Genomic DNA, 20483 nt, shown 5'->3' on the forward strand with positions numbered 1-20483 from the left:
CTAGGTCCATCCATGTCACTACAAATGGCATTCTTTTGCTCCTTTTATGGCTGAGTAATATTCCATTGTGTGTGTGTGTATATATATATATATATATATATATATATATATATATATAGAGCACATCTTTTATATCCATTCCCCTGTTGATGAACACTGAGGTTGCTTCCATGTCCTGGCTATTGTAAACAGTGCTGCAATGAACACTGAGGTGCATGCATCCTGAGGATTTTTTCAACCTTTGTTTTTTTGCAGTTTGAAAGTAATATGCCTAAATGTTGGGGGTTTTTTTGCCATTCATCATGTATGGTATTCTCTGAGCTTTTTGGATTATGGCGTGGTGTCTGACATTAATTTGGAGGAAATTCTCAGTCATTATGTTTCAAATATTTCTTGTTACTTTTTCTTCTCCCTCTGGTATTTCAAGTATGCACATATTAATATTTTGTAGTTGTCCCACAGTACTCAGTCTGTTCTTTTTTCTCCTTTTTTCAGTCATTTTTTTAAAATATTTGCTTTCCTTTGGAGATATCTATTGAGATATTCTCAAGCTCAGAGAGTCTTTCCCCAGCCACATCCAGTCCACTAATAATCCTACCCATGAGATTCTTCATTTTTGCTCCACTGTTTTTGCTCCACAGCATTCATTCTGGATCTTTCTGAGAATTTTAATCTCTTTGCTTATATTGCCCATCTGTTCCTGTATGGTGTCTACTTTATCCATTAGAGGCCCAAGCATATTAATCAGTTATTTTAAATTCTCAATATGATAATTCCAACATCTATGCCATAACTGCATCTGGTTTTCAACTCTTGTTCTGTCTCTGAAAACTGTGTTTTTCACTTTTTAGTATGTCTTATACATTTTTCCTTGATGCTTAAATATGATGTACTAGGTAAAGGAACTGCTGTAAACAGACCTTTAGTAATATAGTAGTAAGTTGTGGGGGGCAGAAACATTCTATAATCCTATGATTAGATCTCAGTCTTTTGGTGAATCCATGTCTCTAGAATATGAACTTTACATGTCTTTCTCAATCTGCATGCCACCACTACCAGTTTGGGACTAAATGGTTAGAGTGGGCTGAGTTGATTATTAATATTTCTTCTCTCGCACAGAGAAGGTTAGAGGAGACTGCAGTTGGATATTTCCCTTCCCTGAGATCAGGGAGTTTTTGATTAAACCCCAGAAAGATCTGGTCAACAACTTTCTCCAGAGGGCAGACCTTGTTAAGCAGAACAGAATGCTTTGGCATATTTCAAAATTCCTTTTCCTCACCCTTGCCAGAAATATGAGAGTATTTTTTCTCTCATAATCACTTAAGAGAATCAAGTCAAGCTCCTAGAGGTAAAATTCACAAAAGTATGAAAGGGGCCCCCATGGAGTATGACTGGGGCCCCATAGAGACTGTTGCTTTCAGACTTGTTCATGCTGAACTTCCAGCAATTCACCAGTTACAGTATAGGCTTCCTTATCCAGGCATTGATTCCCAAAGGAACTTCTACTTTGGAGTTTCTGTTCCATTCAATAAGTTGTGATTCTCTGTATTTGCCCATGAGTCTCTCCATTTTCAGAGGCATGAGTTTGCCTTGTGACCTCACTTTTCTTATAGATCTAAGAAGATCTGTTGATTTTTCAGTTTGCTTAGCTTTTTAACTTGCTGTAAGGATGGAGCGGTGACTTCTAAGTTTCTTATACGCTGAACCAGAAACCAGAGCTGAAAAATCTATACTTTTTGAAACTTACCTTGAGGATGTTTATAATCCTTAATGAAAACTAAAGAATCTTACATGTTTATGTCAATATAATTCCCTGGAAAGAAACCAATTTCTGATGCAAAAACTCACATATCTTACAAGCAATTTTATTTGACCAGTGGAATTAATAGATACCTTGGCAGGAAGTTGGGATATGTAGAATAAGAGAAAGGCACAGATAATTTCCATCACTGTGTTACCCCAAACTCTTGTCATGAGAAATCTTAGGAAAAGACAATGTTATGGCCCATATACAAGAGATGGCTAAGATATTCTTCCTATTTTCAAGTTGGCAACTGGGGATTAACAGTGAAAATAATAGACTGGTTGTATCTTTTAAAACAAATCACTCTTTTGCCATATTATGACACCATTTAGTGATCTCTATTTCACTTATCAATTAGATAAATTGACATAAGAGAATTTTATTACTATTTTATCAATTAGATAAATAATTGATGCTTTTGAACTGTGGTGTCAGAGAAGGCTCTTGAGAGTCCCTTGGAATGCAAGCACATTCTAAAGGAAATCAGTCCTGATATTCATTGGAAGGACTGATGCTGAAGCTGAAACTTCAATACTTTGGCCACCTGATGCAAAGAGCTAACTCATTAGAAAAGACCCTGATACTGGGAAAGATTGAAGGCGGGAGGAGAAGGGGACGACAGAGGATGAGATGGCTGGATGGCATCACCGACTTAACCAACATGAGTTTGAGCAAGCTCCAGGAGATGGTGAAGATCAGGGAAGCCTGGCATGCTGTAGTCCATGGGGTTGCAAAAGTTGGACACGACTGAGTGACTGAACAACAAATTTTGCTTATACAAAGCTATATTCTACCCAATACAGATTATTAGAGAAACATTTTCTGGAGAAACTGTTCCTCAAGATTAAGGTCTCACATACTAATATTTTGGTTCCCCCCTAAATTAAAACATTCACTGGCATCCAGTTTCTCACAAAAAAAGATATAATAGTTGGTGCTGAAGCCAACACTGTGAGACTCACTAAGAAACACAAGAGAACAGGCAAGACTCAATCGACATTTAAGGAACTCCTCAACATGAGGGAGACAGATATAAAAGAAAAATATTTCAGCAAAAATTGAGACAATGCACTCAACTGAAGAAAAGCTCAAATAATTTATAATTACAGACCAAAAGTGTTGCTTTTATTTTTAAAAACTCCATAAGTAAAGAAACAATAAGAAAAAAAGTTTGAAAATCCTGTTAGTATACAATCACCAAGATAATTTTTAAGACATAAAATAGTCAATTCAGAAAAAAAAACGTTCTGGGAAATAAAATGAAAAGATGAGGAAAGGACACTAAGGGAGAATATATAAGATAATTAAAATATACAATATAATCAAAGAGGTACAAAATCTAACCAATAGGAGTCAGAAAAAGAAATATGGAAAATAATGGCAAAGCGTTTTTCGAGAAAGCAATTTAAGGAAACATAAAACTCAAGACAATGAACTTCTGGAGTGAAAAAAGCCACAAGAACTTAGGACAATGGTAAAGTTTATATCGGGTGATCAGATATCATCTTAACATAGGCGGTAAGATCTCCACTATGCTATAAATAAACTAATAAAAGCTAAATATGGAACAAAAGAAGAGTGAGACACCAAATTATTAATAATGGCATATTATAAATAGTCACATTCCAGATGGTGTTTTCTGTGTTTCTACATTTTCCAATTTTCCTTAATGATGATACATTAATTTTTAATTATAAAATAAGTGAATTATATTTTCTTTTTCATTAAAGTAATTTGCCTAATCTAAAAAGATATCTTAAAACAAGGGATAAATTTTTAATTTCATGGAACTTCTCTGCCAGTTGTGGAATTACTATCTGTATTTTAAATGGGAGTGAAATAAATCCCTATAGTGTATATGCTGCTTTAATGAGGTTTCTCTAACTTCGTGCCAAGTACAATTATTAACTGATCACTATTTTATTATTAAAGACAACTAATGTCAGAACAATAAAAACAAAATACAGTATAATATAAACTAGACTTAAATTTCCAAGAAAAATACTTAAGCACAAAATACAATGCAAGCCTAAGCCAATCAAAAGTATAGTCTGCAGAGGGCATCAGTTTTACACTTGAATATCTGAAGAAAATGAATAAATAAATATTCAATAAATAATTCAAAATTTTAAAATAATTATCCTTCTTTACTTGTACTTAGTTCTTTAGTAACTCATCCCGTTGGGGGAAAACATTCCCTTAAATAAAATTTTCATCATTTTATTTTATAACCAATGTGTTTTCTTTTAACAATTTCTATTTTGAAATAATCATTTAAATTGCCCACACAAGAAACAAAGTACTAACCTGACCTCTGTTTTTAATTACATCCTATTTTTTAAGCAAAGGTAGATCATGTGACAGTATATCCATGCTATTTATCAAAATTCAGTCTCACAGACTCACAAACATACACAAGAACCATATAATAAATTTACTTTCTAGCATTTCTATTTTTTAAAAATATCATGCTATAACTTTTTAAACTTTTAGCTATGTAAGAATAAATGTTGATATGCACATCAGTTGAATGTTTCATATTACATACCAATAGCTTTAATATAACATAGTTGAATATCTGGTGGTCTATTTGGAATCACATTAGAGTCTGACAAACAACACTGAGAATCAAGTTCTGAAGTTGCAAAGAAATTAACTCGAACTTCCATGGTAAAGTTGTACATTGCCACCTGTTAGACAAAAAATACATTATAACTGACTATTTTTGGTATAAAAACTGTGATATTTTAGAATTTAAAAACAGGGTACATTATTATGTTGTTTCAGGTGTACTACATAGTGATTTGATATTTGCATATATTATGAGATGATCACCATGATAAGTCTAGTAATTAACTGTCCACGTACAAAATTATTACAATGTCATTGACCATTTTCCTTACGTAGAATATTACATTCCTGTGGTTTATTTATAATTGGAGGTGTGTATCTCTTTATTTCCTTCACCTATTTCATTTTATACTATTTTTATTGTACATATTTAAAGTTTACAACTTGATAATTTGATATACATAATGAAATAACAATCAGGCTATTAATATATCCATCACCTCATGTAGTTACTGTGTGTGTATGTATGAAAGAGAGAGAAAGAATACTTAGGATCCACCCTCTAAGCAAATTTCAAGTATAAAGTACAATACTGTTACCAGAACTAACATATTATCCAGCAATATCACTTTTGAGTATTTACCCAAAGGAACTGGAATCAGGATCTCAGAGAATTACCTGCACTCCTATGTTCACTGAAACATTATTCACAATAGTCATGATGTGGAAATAGCCCACATATTCATGAAAGGATGAATGGATAAAAAGATAAAGCTGATATACACATACAGTAGAATATCTCTCAGCTTTAAAAGCAGCAGGAAATCCTGCCATTTGCAACAACATGGATGGGGCTGAAGGACATTATACTAAACAAAACAAACCATACATAGAAACACAAATAGTGTATGATCTAACTTACACGTGGAATCTAAAACAGTCAAACTCAAAAGCAGAGAGTAAATGGTGGTTGCCAAGGGTTGGGGGAAGGAAGAAATGGGGAGATGTTGGTCAAAGGGTACAAAGTTTCAGTTATGCAAGATGAATAAGTTCTGGAGATCTAATGAGATATTATGGATTTAGCAAAATAGCAGTTTTTTAAAAAAGACAGTTTCAAAAAAAATTGTGACACTGAAAGTACATTTTTTTTTCCAACATAAGACTTGGCTTATTTTTCATGAGTCCAAATAGAATTCTTAAAAATAAAAAAAAATGACATTAGAAATAATTCCTATTAATTCAAAATGGAACAAAGACCTAAATATAAAGCCTAAAACTATAAACTTTGCAGAAGAAAATGTAGGAGAAAAATATTTCTTAAGTGCAATATCAAAATAATCATCCAGAAAATTAATTAAAGTGTACTTTATCAAATTTTAAATATTTGTTCTCTTAATGAAAATGTTAAAAAATAAAATTACTAGTCAAAATAAGTATTTCTGAAAAAATTCAACTTGCATCCTAGATATATAAATAACACACAAAGATTAAGAGAAAAAAACAAGTACCCAATGATAAACTATGTAAAAGATTTGAAAAGGGTTCAGAAAAGAAAATGTACATACAACATGTTACCATATAAAAAGATGCTTAACATCATCAGACATGAGAAAAATGCAATTTAAAATCACAGAAGATTAACACTTCACACCTATCAAAATGCTTAAATAAAAATGATACTACCAAGTGCTGATAAAGATGCAAGCACCTAATACATTTATGAATTGCTGATAGGAATGTAAAATTTTCTCGTCATTTGGGGAAAGTTTTCCAGATTCTTAGAAAATTAAATATATACTTAACATAAGGCTCAGAGATGCCCAACCCTAGATACTTACCAAAGAAAAACAAAAATTTTTTCATATAAAAGACTGCATGGAAATGTTTTAGTAGCCTTATTCATAATTGTGAAAACCTGAAACCAAGCCAAATCCCTTCCAAATACTGAATAGGTAACAAATTTTGGTAAATACATATAATAAAATACATTTCAACAATAAACTGGAATGAACTACTGTTAAACAGAAAAATATGGATGGATATCAAATGTATTATTCTAAGTGAAAGAAGCCAGAATGATAAGGCAACATACTTTATAATTTCATTCATACAAGTGAAAAGACAAAATTACACAAACAAAATGAGATCAGTGTTTGCCCTAAACTGAAAGTGGAGGAGAAGGTGACTACAAATAAAAACAAGAAAAATTTAGGAAATTTTGGAAAGGTGATTTTCCATGAAATATCCAGAAGAGATAAATCCATAGAGACTGGAGGCAGATTGGTGGCTGCGAGTGGCTGGTGGGAAGAGAGATGCAGAGAAACCACTTAATGGGTAAAGGGTTTTACTTTGGAATGATGGAAACGCTTTGAAATGAGATAGAGGGCGTGGTCATACCACATTGTGAAGGCACTGCATTAATTCCAAATGGTTAATTTTATGTTACAGAAATTGCCACTCAACAAATTATTATTTTTAAAAATATGTGGACAAATAAATCAGTGGTTTCCAGGAATTACCCAGATAGTCATCACATGATGATCTCCTAGAGAAGTAAAACAATAAGTTTTTAATATAAGAACTAAATATTAATAATAAAAAGGGTATACTTAGAGCTTGCCATGCATATTACCCAACTAGGCAAACTCTTGGGCTTTCATTTTGTTTTTATTTAACACTACCTGGCTGCTATGGTCTGAAAATGTCTCCCCCAAATTCATATGTTGAAATCCTAAGCCCCAAAAATGATAAAATGAGGAGGTGGGGCTTTGGGATGTGCTTAAGCCATGAGGCCTCAAGACTGGGGATTAGAGTCGTGTAACTATAATTAGTGCCTTATATAAGACACTCCAGAGAGATTCCTAGCCTCTTCCATCCCATGAGGGCACATCAAGAAGTTTGCAACTCAGAAGGGAGCCCTCACCCTAATAGGCTGGTGCCATAAACTTAAGATATGCAGCCTCCCGAACGGTAAGAAATAAATTTTTGTCACTTATAAATCACCCAGTCTGTGGTACTGTGTTACAGCAGTCTGAATGGACTAAGACACTGACCATCTCATTACCAATATCATCTCACATCACATCATCTTTTGTAAATAATCTGTTCTTATAGAAGAATTATAAAAGCATAAAAATACTGCAAAATGTATTATTTTCATGGATGTTTCATTTATTTTGGGCATGCAACTCATTCCCATGATAACCTATTTCTGTAGTGATACCAGCACACAGATGTCAAGGGTTAAAGTGAATAAAGATAGAGTTCATGTACAAATACTACCCTTCCATATTTCAGTTCTTAAAACTTCATTTGATCTTATTTCTCCTGGAATTTCTCATTATTAATTATCAACAACCAGTTATATTTTGTCTCATTTCTATTTTATCGCTTCTGGTTGTTTATTTTTTTCCTTCATTTTTCGCTTATCGTATTAACAGAAATCAATACTTTTGCTTACACATATTTTAATAGTATTTATATTACTTTTAGGTACTATCACGGAGAAGGAAATGGTAACTCACTCCACTAGTGTTGCCTGGAGAATTCCATGGACAGAGGAGTCTGGTGGGCTACAGTCCATGGGGTAGCTGCAGAGTCAGATACAACTGAGCAACTAACACCAGGTACTATCTTATTCTTTTTTATTAACATAATATGAACTCACTTTAAAGTCAAGTAATATCTAAAAGTATGTTTCCTAAGCCATCATCCTCATCTGACTGTGATTGACAGACACAGGTTCCCAATAGAAGAGCTGAGGGGAATAAAGGAAATCAATGGAAAAATGAAGACAAAGAACTGAGAGGCCAGGGTCCTGGACGGCCCTCCATATGGACACTGAAATCACTCAGAAAATGAGAAGAGTAGGGAGCAGAATGTACAATGCACAGAGCTGGCAGCAATGTCCAGAGAGTGATAAAGTCACATAACGCAAAGTTCAGAGAGGCAGCCATGTGTAACAAAGACCATCTAGAAAAATCAAACCAGGGAGCAAGGCTTCCAGAAAGTATCACCTCTCGAGCCACACCCTGATCCACAGGAAAGACTATATAAGAAGTAAAGCCCTAGAGATAGCCATGGTCATAGCATGAAGAAATAGTGAAGGGAAAGGAACCCCCAAAACATCAAGGACTTATGTAAATGTAGATATCCTAGAGGGCAGGAGGGAAGAGAAAAAACCAGGTGGGAGGGAGCACAGAGCTAGCAGGAACGACAGTGTATACACAGAGGGTTCCACTTTGGGGGATGATCAAGGTAAAGAATGATCATGATGGATTAAGTCCCAACAGTCGCTGGATATTGAGTCTTAACTGTCATTGGATCTGTGTTGTGTGCCAAAATCAGGGATGGTAGGAGTGGAAGACTGCATTAATGGGAGAGGTTTAACACAGAACATGACAGTAGGCTTCATTCAAGATGTTTGATACTATCACTGACGATGATGATGTTAGTGATTATCAAGGTAATTCAATGTACTGATCTTAGCCCTTAACTTTCTCTTTTATTTTAAGCATGAGGCCTTTCTACCTTTCTGTAACATGTTTTCTAAAATACTGTGTGATGAATTTACAGAGCTAAGAACCAATCCCCACCTTCTCTAATTGTCAACTGTGTGTAGGTGGGAAGTCATACTGGTCTTGACCTCTTTTAACTCAAATCTTTACAAAGAATTTAACCCCAAAATGTGTTTTTACTCAAGTAGCCCTGTAATTACAAAAGTGAGAGGTCCATGATTTTTTCACTCATGTAAATTTTATCACCTCAATAGAACTATGAGTCTAAAACACTTTTTACACTAAAACTCAGTGATACATCAAGAGAACCAAGAAGATGAGTCCTAATCTTTGTGACCCCACTGAGGTAACTAATGAAGAGGTAAAACTGAGAGTTTTGTGATGTATGCCATTCTATATACTTTCCTAGAAGCTGTCATTCAAATAGACAAATATCTCCAAGAGAAGAATGATATTCTGATATAGAAAAGATTTCAGTCCCTGTTCAGTACTGGTAGAAAAAATGTTTATGAATAGAAAAGGGGCAAGTGTTACTTGAAAGTCTTCTCTTTTAATACTTGAAGGATTTTTCTTGCCTTCCTGTAAAAATGGCTGTAAATCCAGAATAACTACTATGAAATGTTTACCCAAAGGTTGCATATCCTTGAAAGGCAGGAAAAGGATGGTGGATTTAAAAAAAAAAAAAAAGGTTGGTGGAAATAGTGAACAATGTTCGCTCATTTTCAAGAGCTTTAGGGAAAATATAAAGCAGGAAAATATAGAGCAGGAAGAGGAAGGATAAAAAAAGAAGGAAAGATCTATACTAGCACAGTCAAATACAACTTTCTGTGATGATGAAAATGTTCTGTACTGTCCAACAGCCACATATGGATACTGAGAACTTGAAATGTGGTTATGTTATTTCAGCTTTCATGTAAATATATATGACTAGTGACTACCATGTAAGGAAGCACAACTCTGTACACTGGCCCAGAAGACATATAAGTGCCCATAAGGAAAGGAAGGGCTTGAGTGACTTAGTGTAAACAAACAAGTCCAGTCAAGGATGCCAAATAAAACAGAAATTGTCTATCAGCAGTTTTGATTGTATCCAAACCTGGTGCAATATAGTAAAGGAAGGGTTACAACTAGAAATAAATCAAGTCCTTTACTGCTGATTTCACATTTTCCTGCTGCATAGGTCAACCAAGAAAGCACCACTGGCTATTTTTATCTACGCACACACACATGAAGACAGATAACTTACAAGTAGCTATAAATATAGTCAAGGACATCTGAAATGCTGGGAAACCAGATAATCAATCTGCCTCACTGGCACAAATTTAGTGAGCAAAATCTCACAGGGTGTTCTGTCTCTGCAGCGTTTTTCTTATTGTACTGAATTACACTGTGAATCACTAGGTAAATCTCCTTTAAACTACCTAGCAAACATAGAACAATTAAAAATGTTAAGCAATGTGGGGCACTCCAGAAAACTATGAATATGTATAATTTAATTTCATACTGGATTTAGAAATCCTTGAAGAGTCATGGTCCAAACATTAAGAAATAGATTTCTGAGTTTTTAATTGTTGAAAGTGTTAAATAGTAAATGGGACTAAAAAAATGTCAAATTGCGTATTTTAGTGCTGCTGTTTAGTCACTAAGTCGTGTCCGACTCTTTTGTGACCCCCATGGACTGTAGCCCACCAGGCTCCTCTGTTCATGGGATTTCCCAGGCAAGAATACTGGAGTGGGTTGCCATTTCCTTCTCCAGGGGATCTTCCTGACCCAGGGATCAAACCCACATCTCCTGCATTGGCAAGCAGATTCTTTACCACTGAGCCACTTGACAAGCATATGCATCCTCCCAAAAAGTCATGTAACAGATTTGAATCGGATTATATATTTTTTCTAATCTTTAGTAACCATTATGCTACATGCTTTTGTGGATGAAGGATGTCATTAAAAGCATAGTATATACACCCACTGTATAAAAATACAAAATCACAACATTGACTTATTAAGAAAGATGTAACTCATTCTCAGTATACTTAAAAACCTATAAATTACTGTCAAACTTACATTTCTTTTCTTTACGGAACAATGTGTGTATGTGTGTGTGTACATCTGTCTGCATCCATTGGTACACATGAAAGATATAGATGCAGGAACTGGGTAAGAGAATGATACAATTGAATGCTTTAAAATAATAACTTGTCACAATAGGATTATTTTCTTTTAATTTTGAATTTCTGTTTTTATCAAAATTATAAGGGTATATACTTGCAAAAATAAAACAAAAATAATCCTACAAAGCTTATTTTGAAAATCAGCATTCCCTTCTCTCCACCATTGTATGCTCACACCACACACACACACACACACACGCAATAATTTTCAACTCTTAGAGTTATTTCTTTTGGATTTACCTCAACACAGCTAAATAACCTACATAGAGTGTTACAAAACAATAAATAAAGCTTCAGTAAATTTACATATAATTAAATAATACAAAGGATATTCTCTAATCACATGGAATTATGTTAAAAATCAGTAACATAATGAATTTTGGTAAATGCACAAATATGTAGAAATTTATAACATCCTAAATAACTACAGGTTCGTGAAGAAATTATATGAGAAAATGCAAACTCGGATGAATGGAAAACACAAAATACCAAATCTTTTAAGATACAGGTAAAGCAATGCTTAGAGGGAAATCTAAAGCCTATAAAACCATGTAAAAATTTAAAATCTCAAATCAATACCCTGACCTTCTACCTTGAAAAACAAGACTGTCATACTGAATAAAGCAAGTCAGACAGAGAAAAACAAATATCATATGATACTGCTTATATGTGGAATCTAAAAAAAGGCAACAGATAAACTTATGTACAAAAACAGAAATAGAGTTATGAATGTAGAAAAGAAACCTGTGGTTACCAGAGGGTAAGGGATTAATTGGAATATTGGAATTAACACATACACACTACTATACATAAAATAGATAACTAACAGATCGCTAGCAAGCACAGGGAACTCTACTCAGTACTCTGTAATAGCCTATATGGGAAAAGAATCTGAAAAAGAGAGGCTATATGTATAACAGATTCACTTTGCTGTATAATTAACAACATTGTAAATCAACTACATAACAATAAAAATTAAAAAAAAACACAAGAAAAAAGAAGAGTAAACTAAACTCAAAGCAGAAGGAAGTAAATAATAAAAGCTAAAGCGAAAATAAAATAAACAATAAAAATGGTATAGAAAATCAACCAAAAGCTGAATCTTAAAAATATAGACAAAATGGACAAACCGTTACATAGGCTAAGACAAAAGGTGAGATAATTTATTAAAATCAGAAATGAAAAAGGGGAAAATACTACTTGCCTTACTGAAATAAAAATACCAAGAGAACACCATGAATAACTGCATGCTGCCAAATTAGATAACTTAGGCAAAATTCCTCAGGAAGAAATAGAAAATTTGATCACCTTCATCCTTGAAGTGGGGTGGAGATGGTCAAAAGGTACAAACTTTCAGTTACAAGATAAATGAGTCCTAGGGATATAACATATAGCACATGACTATAGTTAATGATACTGTATTGTATACTTGAAATTTGCTAAGAGAGAACATCTTAAAAGTTCTCATCACTAAAGATCTAAATGTAAGACCAGAAACTATAAAACTCCTAGAGGAGAACATAGGCAAAACACTCTCTGATATAAATCACAGCAGGATCCTCTATGACCCACATCCCAGAATATTGGAAACAAAAGCAAAAATACACAAATGGGACCTAATGAAACTTAAAAGCTTTTGCACAACAAAGGAAACTATAAGCAAGGGGAAAAGACAGCCCTCAGATTGGGAGAAAATAATAGCAAACGAAGCAACAGACAAAGGATTAATCTCAAAAATATACAAGCAACTCCTCCAGCTCAACTCCAGAAAAATAAATGACCCAATCAAAAAATGGGCCAAAGAACTAAACAGACATTTCTCCAAGGAAGACATACAGATGGCTAACAAACACATGAAAAGATGCTCAGCATCACTCGTTATCAGAGAAATGCAAATCAAAACCACGATGAGGTACCATTACACGCCAGTCAGGATGGCTGCTATCCAAAAGTCTACAAGCAATAAATGCTGGAGAGGGTGTGGAGAAAAGGGAACCCTCTTACACTGTTGGTGGGAATGCAAACTAGTACAGCCACTATGGAGAACAGTGTGGAGATTCCTTAGAAAACTGGAAATAGAACTGCCATACGACCCAGCAATCCCACTGCTGGGCATACACACCGAGGAAACCAGAAGTGAAAGAGACACATGTACTCCAGTGTTCATCGCAGCACTGTTTATAATAGCCAGGACATGGAAGCAACCTAGATGTACATGAGCAGAAGAATGGATAAGAAAGCTGTGGTTCATATATATACAATGGAATATTACTCAGCTATTAAAAAGAATGCATTTGAATCAGTTATAATGAGGAGGACAAAACTGAAGCTTATTATACAGAGTGAAGTAAGTCAGAAAGAAAAATACCAATACAGTATATTAACACATATATATGGAATTTAGAAAGATGATCCTATATGTGAGAGAGCAAAAGAGACACAGATGTAAAGAACAGACTTTTGGACTCTGTGGGAGAAGGCGAGGGTGGGATGATTTGAGAGAATAACATTGAAATATGTATATTACCATATGTGAAATAGATTGCCAGTCCAGGATCAAAGCATGAGGCAGGGTGTTCAGGGCCAGTGCACTGGGACGACCCTGAGGGATGGGATGGGGAGGGAGGTAGGAGGGGGTTCAGGATGGGGGACACATGTACACCCATGGCTGATTCATGTCAATGTATGACAAAAACCACTACAATACTGTAAAGTAATTAGCCTCCAATTAAAATAAATTAATTAATTTTTTAAAAAGTTCTCATCACAAGAAAAAAAAATGTAACTACGTGTGGTGATGGATGTTAACTAAACTTATTGTGGTATTCATTCCATAATATATACATATATCAAAATACCATGTCATATCCTGAAAACTAATGCATGTTGTATGTTAACTATATCTCAATAAATAAACATGGAAACTCACCCAGAAGAAGAAAAGAGAAAACTTTTAAAATAAAGATGAAGCTGGGGGCAGGGGAAAGTAGGGAAGAACTATTGGCCTTAGTTTATCAAGGGAAGTCAGAGTACTTTCAGCAGAACAGAAAGTTCTCAAAAGAGAAATTATAAATACTAAAGGAACATCTGTTCATATCAGAATGAGTGATAGCAAATTAAACCAACATTCAATGGACCCCATTCTAAGCAGGGCATTAGACAGAGGAAAATCATGTAAAATCTATCTAAAATCTAAGAGGCAATACCAACAAAGAAAGAATTGAAAAATGAGAAAGAAGAGGAACTCTCTCTTTGTTGTGGATGCTATAAATTTTTACTAAGAGAATTATATGCAAAAGTTAAAAACAAAAGATTATCTATGATTTGATCTGACACAGAAATGCTATTCATATTTAAGGCCTGGGATGGCAAATACACTGTAATGACTAACAAAATCATGACATGTTCAATGACATATATTTGGTTTTCTGAGTTGTCTTGTTCAGATTTGTATCTTTCTAATTCACAATAGTATTTCCCAATATTCTACAAAATCCTGACAACTTCTGTCAATTACTTTTTTTTCTTTCCACTGTATTATAGGTTTTATTAATTTCTACAAATACTCTTGTATACACAATTAAAGGCTTAAGCATAGGATAATTATCCACCAACCACACTTAATAACAGAAGAAACAAAGTGAAGTTGCTCAGTCGTGTTCGACTCTTTGCGACCCCATGGACTGTAGCCAACCAGGCTCCTCTGTCCATGGAATTTTCCAGGCAAGAGTACTGGAGTGGGTTGCCATTTCCTTCTCCAGGGGATCTTCCTGACCCAGGGATCGAACCCCGGTCTCCTGCATTGCAGGCAGACGCTTTAACCTCTGAGCCACCAGAGAAGCTGAAGAAACATATTATAACTGCAAATTTCTCCCTATGAATATGCAAAATGGAACAGAAAAGAGATTATATAAAAATGGTCACTGACATTTTGATGATGGCAACTTTATGAAATTGAAGATTCTGAATGCTAATGACTAGGAGGAAAGTAATAAGCCTCAAAAATGTATATGATATTTTTTTTCCTATAGGCTACAGAAATATATAGTATTCTTCATCATATTTGGATTCCTAACATGGTATCATGACAGGCCAGGAGGCTGAGAATATAACATTTACATCTAAGCTCTATACCTCACCAACACCTAGTCTTGACAAGTCCCTTAGCCTCACTGTGCATCAGCTTCTACAACTGGAAAAAGGAGAAAAATCTAAGGTTTCAATGCTTGCCTTATTGGATTCAAATGGAAATTGATATCAGATAGAAGGGTAGTTTATAAACTCTAAGTATTATATAATTATCAATAAAGGATTATAATTTAAAAAAATACAAAACCTTAATATAGCTAATAGATTGAATTATTTAGTAAACATATGACAAAACATGGTTTTTCTAGTAGTCATGTATGGATTGGACCATAAAGAAAGCTGAGAGCCAAAGAACTGATGCTTTTGAACTGTGGTGTTGGAGAAGACTCGAGAGTCCCTTGGACTGCAAGGAGATCCAACCAGTCCATCCTAAAGGAAATCAGTCCTGAATATTCATTGGAAGGACTGATGCTGAAGCTGAAGCTCCAATACTTTGGCCACTTGATGTGAAGAACTGACTCACTGGAAAAGACCCTGATGCTGGGAAAGATTGAAGGCAGGAGGAGAAGGGGACAACAGAGGGTGAGATGGTTGGATGGCATCACCGACTCAATGGACATGAGTTTGAGTAAGCTCCAGGAATTGGTGATGGACAGGGAGGCCTGACATGCTGCAGTCTATGGGGCTGCAGAGTCAGACACAAATGAGCTACTGAATAGGACTGAATTGATGACAGATAAAGCCCAATATCAGATGACTTCAATGATGAAATATATCACTAATATAAAGAAGAATACAACCTTTCAGACTTTGACTGTGTGGATCACAATAAACTGTGGAAAATTCTGAAGGAGATGGGAATACCAGACCACTTGACCTGCCTCTTGAGAAACCTGCCTCTTCAGAATGCAGGTCAAGAAGCAATAGTTAGAACTGGACATGGAACAACAGACTGGTTCCAAATAGGAAAAGGAGTAAGTCAAGACTGTATTTTGTCTCCCTGCTTATTTAACTTATATGCAGAGTACATCATGAGAAACACTGGGCTGGATGAAGCACAAGCTGGAATCAAGATTGCCAGGAGAAATATAAATAACCTCAGATATGCAGATGACACCACCCTTATGGCAGAAAGTGAAGAACTAAAGAGCCTCTTGATGAAAGTGAAAGAGGAGAAAAGGAAAGTTGGCTTAAAGCTCAACATTCAGAAAATTAAGATCATGGCATCCAGTCCCATCACTTCATGGGAAATACATGGGGAAACAGTGGCTGACGTTATTTTTGGGGGCTCCAAAATCACTGCAGATTGTGGTAACAGCCATAAAATTAAAAGATGCTTACTCCTTGGAAGGAAAGTTACGAACAACCTAGACAGCATATTAAAAAGCAGAGGCATTACTTTGTCAACAAAGGTCCGTCTAGTCAAGGTTATGGTTTTTCCAGTAGTCATGTATGGATGTGAGAGTTGGACTATAAAGAAAGCTGAGCACCGAAGAATTGATGCTTTTGAACTGTGGTGTTGGAGAAGACTCCTGAGAGTCCCTTGGACTGCAAGGAGATCCAACCAGTCTATCCTAAAGGAAATCAGTCCTGGGTGTTCATTGGAAGGACTGATGTTGAAGCTGAAACTCCAATACTTTGGCTACCTGATGCGAAGAGCTGACTCATCTGAAAAGACCCTGATGCTGGGAAAGATTGAGGGCAGGAGGAGAAGGGGATGACAGAGGATGAGATGGTTGGAATGGCATCACCGACTCAATGGACATGGGTTTGGGTAGACTCTGGCAGTTGGTGATGGACAGGGAGGCCTGGCATGCTGCGGTTCATGGGGTCACAGAGTCGGACATGACTGAGTGACTGAACTGAACTGAACAATCCTTCATAATTGTTTCAAAAATAGAAGAGGAGAAAACGCTTCTCAACTCATTCTAAGAAGTCACTATTACCCTGATACTAAAACCAGACAAAGACAGCTGAAGGAAAGAAAACTATAGACCAATACTCCTTATGAATAGGGATGCAAAATTCAAGATAATACTCAGAAGCTATCCAGAAATATATAAAAAGGACTATATTTCATAACATACAAAAATCAATCAATATAATGTTACCATTATTAATAGTAGCAAGCAGGTCAAATTGTTAGCAAATAAATCATTACTATTGTATGGTGTCTTATTATGCAAGAAGAATCAAAGATTATTAAATGCAATTTAAAAATTCGCCTTTCATCTATAGGGCTGGCAGAATACTATATACACTGATGATGTATATACTACACTACATATATACTGTATATATATACTATACACCAATTATATATATAATTGATGCATCCTAGTTGCACAATGAAAGAAGAAAGTAAGCAACATTTACTGTTATTAGTGGCTAATACTATTGGTATAACCTTTTTGAAGAGCAATTTGACAATATATATCAACAGCCTAAAATATGTACGTAGAGTTTGATCCAATTTCTTTACTTCTAGGAAAATATAACAAAAGCATATAACATGAAAACAGTTATCTACAACAACAGTTCTTACAGACTCATTTATAAAGTCAAAAAAATGGAAAAATCTGAAGTATAATAACTTAGTTTGCAAAAAAGTCTTAGTTTAATAATGCTAACATAGTATAGCCATAAAATATCATCCTTAAAAATTAAATTACATTTAGAATATTTGATGATACAAAAAGCAACTCATAACATTTAAATTAATACACTCACTAAAAAAAGTACAGGTTAAAAATGTTCATAAAATATTATTTCATTATAATTAGAGATAGACGAAACAAAGACACTCAAGCAATGGTTATTGTTATTTATCAGGATTTTTTGTTTATGTTTTCTTTCTGCCTTCTAAAATTCCAATTTTGGCAAAAGACTTAAATAATCAGGAGAATATTATTGATATGCAAGATTGAAATATAAGTTGATGCTGAGAAAATCTGCAAATGGTTAGGAAATGTGAGTGTTGAGCAGGCTTTGAAAGATATTAAAATACTGCAAAAATTAAGAAGATAAACATCCTCTGAATCTCTTTAAATAACTTGTTAATTACGCTTTTGTTTAAAATAAGAAAGTCACAGATTGTGTTATTCAACAAATAATTGTAACAATTTGACAATATTCCATGCACTTCAAAATCCTCTGCTGAAAAGATAAAAGGAAAATCTAAATAACATTAGTATTCTGATATTATCTGACAGCCTAAATTTGGCCGAAGGAAATTATTCCTAAAGTGATTTTTCAAAAAAAGCAAAGATGTTCTCTTTCTTCTGGTTAACCTTGCTAAACAGTATCCATCTAAATGTCATTGGTCCATGGATGTATTGAATACATGAATATTATATACTAAACCTGTGAAAATCAAACATAGTATGGTATACATCATAACGTTGTATAATGCAAAAATGTATATAAAAGTAAAATTTTTCATCTTCTTTAATATCATAAAAGTAGCCTACACTAGTCAAAACTAGAACAGGACTGCTGGCTGACAACAGAGCTCCACAGCGTAACCCGAGGGTCTGACCCTGTCCTCTGTCTTTGTGATGGGAGTTCCTCTGTCTTTTCCAGAGCTGAAAGCTGCCTCACACCTAGTCTTGGGAGAGTAGGTATTGTCAAGACCTTCTGGACAGTATATCTAACTGAATCCAGTTAACTCCTCTATAGAAACTTCTAAGATTTTGGCAGGCAGGAATGGAGAGCTACTCATCTCATGCTACCCAGGACCAACCTTGTGATGAAACATGAAGAAGGGACAGGCTAATCAATTCTTCCTCTTAAGAACATCAGTGACACCTTGCAAAGCTAGAATGGAAGCTGGGAACACAGAGCAGTGATGTGGCATCATATTCCAGAATAAAACACATACCTGGAACCAGAAGGAGGAAGGAAGCAAGTGATGACTGCACCTGAGCACCTACTCCGTGTGAGCTGCTGCTGCTTTTTCCCCTGCATTAGCACCTTAAATCCCATTGAGAGAGTCAATTCCTAGGCAGGTTGATAAGAAGTCCAGGGGTCCCCAAGGAGAGAGGGGTCTGGAATTCTCAAGGAGGAGGAAAGGACAAACTTTTTTTCCCTCTACATTCCTTAGGATTATATAACAATAATGTATCCTGCTTGAGGACAGTTTCTGGAAAAAACCTTCTGGCTAATCCTGTTATCTTAAAATGTAAATTATGGGAGTGGGTCTAGTAAGGTCTTTACAACCTCCAGACATTCTTTTGATTCACTGTAATAACTAATTAAAAGTATATAACTCCATTGCTAACACTAGTGAGGGGGCACTCTTTCTGCCCCCTTCTGATGTCTATGTCAGAAGCTTTCTCTTTTATACTTTAATAAAACTTTATTACACAAAAGCTCTGAGCGATCAAGCCTTGTCTCTGGCCCTGGATTGAATTCTTCTCCTCTGGAGGCCAAGAATCCCGGTGTCTTTCATGGTTCAGCAACAACCTTTCACCATCATCAGGATACTCCTCTTCAGGATCAGGTACCTGATGCTTCCTGCCTGGGGAGAGTTCTGCTGTCAAACCAGATGGCTTCCCTGCCAGTCCGGTGACTTGGAGTCAGAAACATACGGATTCACTTTTCAATACAAGAGATCAAGCCCTGAGCCTTTGGAGTGGGAGCACTGACTCCAAGACCCTAGACTACCAGAGAACTAACCCTAGGGAGTATCAAATAGTGAGAACTCACACAAAGGAAACCACTTGAATACAAGACCTGGCATCACCCCAACCACCAGTAGCACCCTGTGCAGGATGCCTCATCTAAACAACAAACAAAACAAAAATACAAACCCAATCATCAGCACAGGATTACCACCTCACTCAGCCTTGCCCATCAGAGGAAAAACAAACAAAACAACAACTCAGCACAAATCTCACCCTATATGAAGCTTACACAAACCACTGGACCAACCTTAGGAGGGCAGAAACCAAAAGGAAGAAAGAATTCAACCCTGAAGCCTGGGAAAAGGAGACCTCAAACACAATAAGTTCAAAAAAAAAAAAAAAAAAGAAAGAAAGAAAAGGCAGAGAAATACTACACAAATGAAGGAACAAACTAGAAACACAGAAGTCCAAATAAATGAAGAGGAAATAGGCAAACTACTGAAAAAGAATTCAGAATAATGATAGTAAAGATGATCAAAAACCTTGAAAACAAAATGGAGAAAATGCAAGAATCAATTAACAAAGACCTAGAAGAATTAAAGAATAAACATACAGAGAGACAAACAACACAGTTACTGAAATTAAAAATACTCTAGAAGGAATCAATAGCAGAATATCTGAAAGCAGAAGAAAGAATCAGTGAGCT

The 20483-nt window shown here is 35.2% G+C and overlaps 1 protein-coding gene across 1 annotated transcript in view; it reads right to left on the bottom strand.

Annotated features, from left to right (window-relative positions):
* CFAP47 (cilia and flagella associated protein 47) overlaps positions 1 to 20483 on the bottom strand; it is a 491580-nt gene that overhangs the window by 392462 nt on the left and 78635 nt on the right. Inside the window, exon 22 of the mRNA XM_020881679.2 lies at positions 4353 to 4494. Coding sequence (XP_020737338.2) covers positions 4353 to 4494 — 142 coding nt within the window. The remainder of the gene's footprint in view (positions 1 to 4352; positions 4495 to 20483) is intronic.

Source organism: Odocoileus virginianus, unplaced genomic scaffold, assembly GCF_023699985.2.
Source record: "Odocoileus virginianus isolate 20LAN1187 ecotype Illinois unplaced genomic scaffold, Ovbor_1.2 Unplaced_Scaffold_10, whole genome shotgun sequence".
Taxonomy (NCBI): domain Eukaryota; kingdom Metazoa; phylum Chordata; class Mammalia; order Artiodactyla; family Cervidae; genus Odocoileus; species Odocoileus virginianus.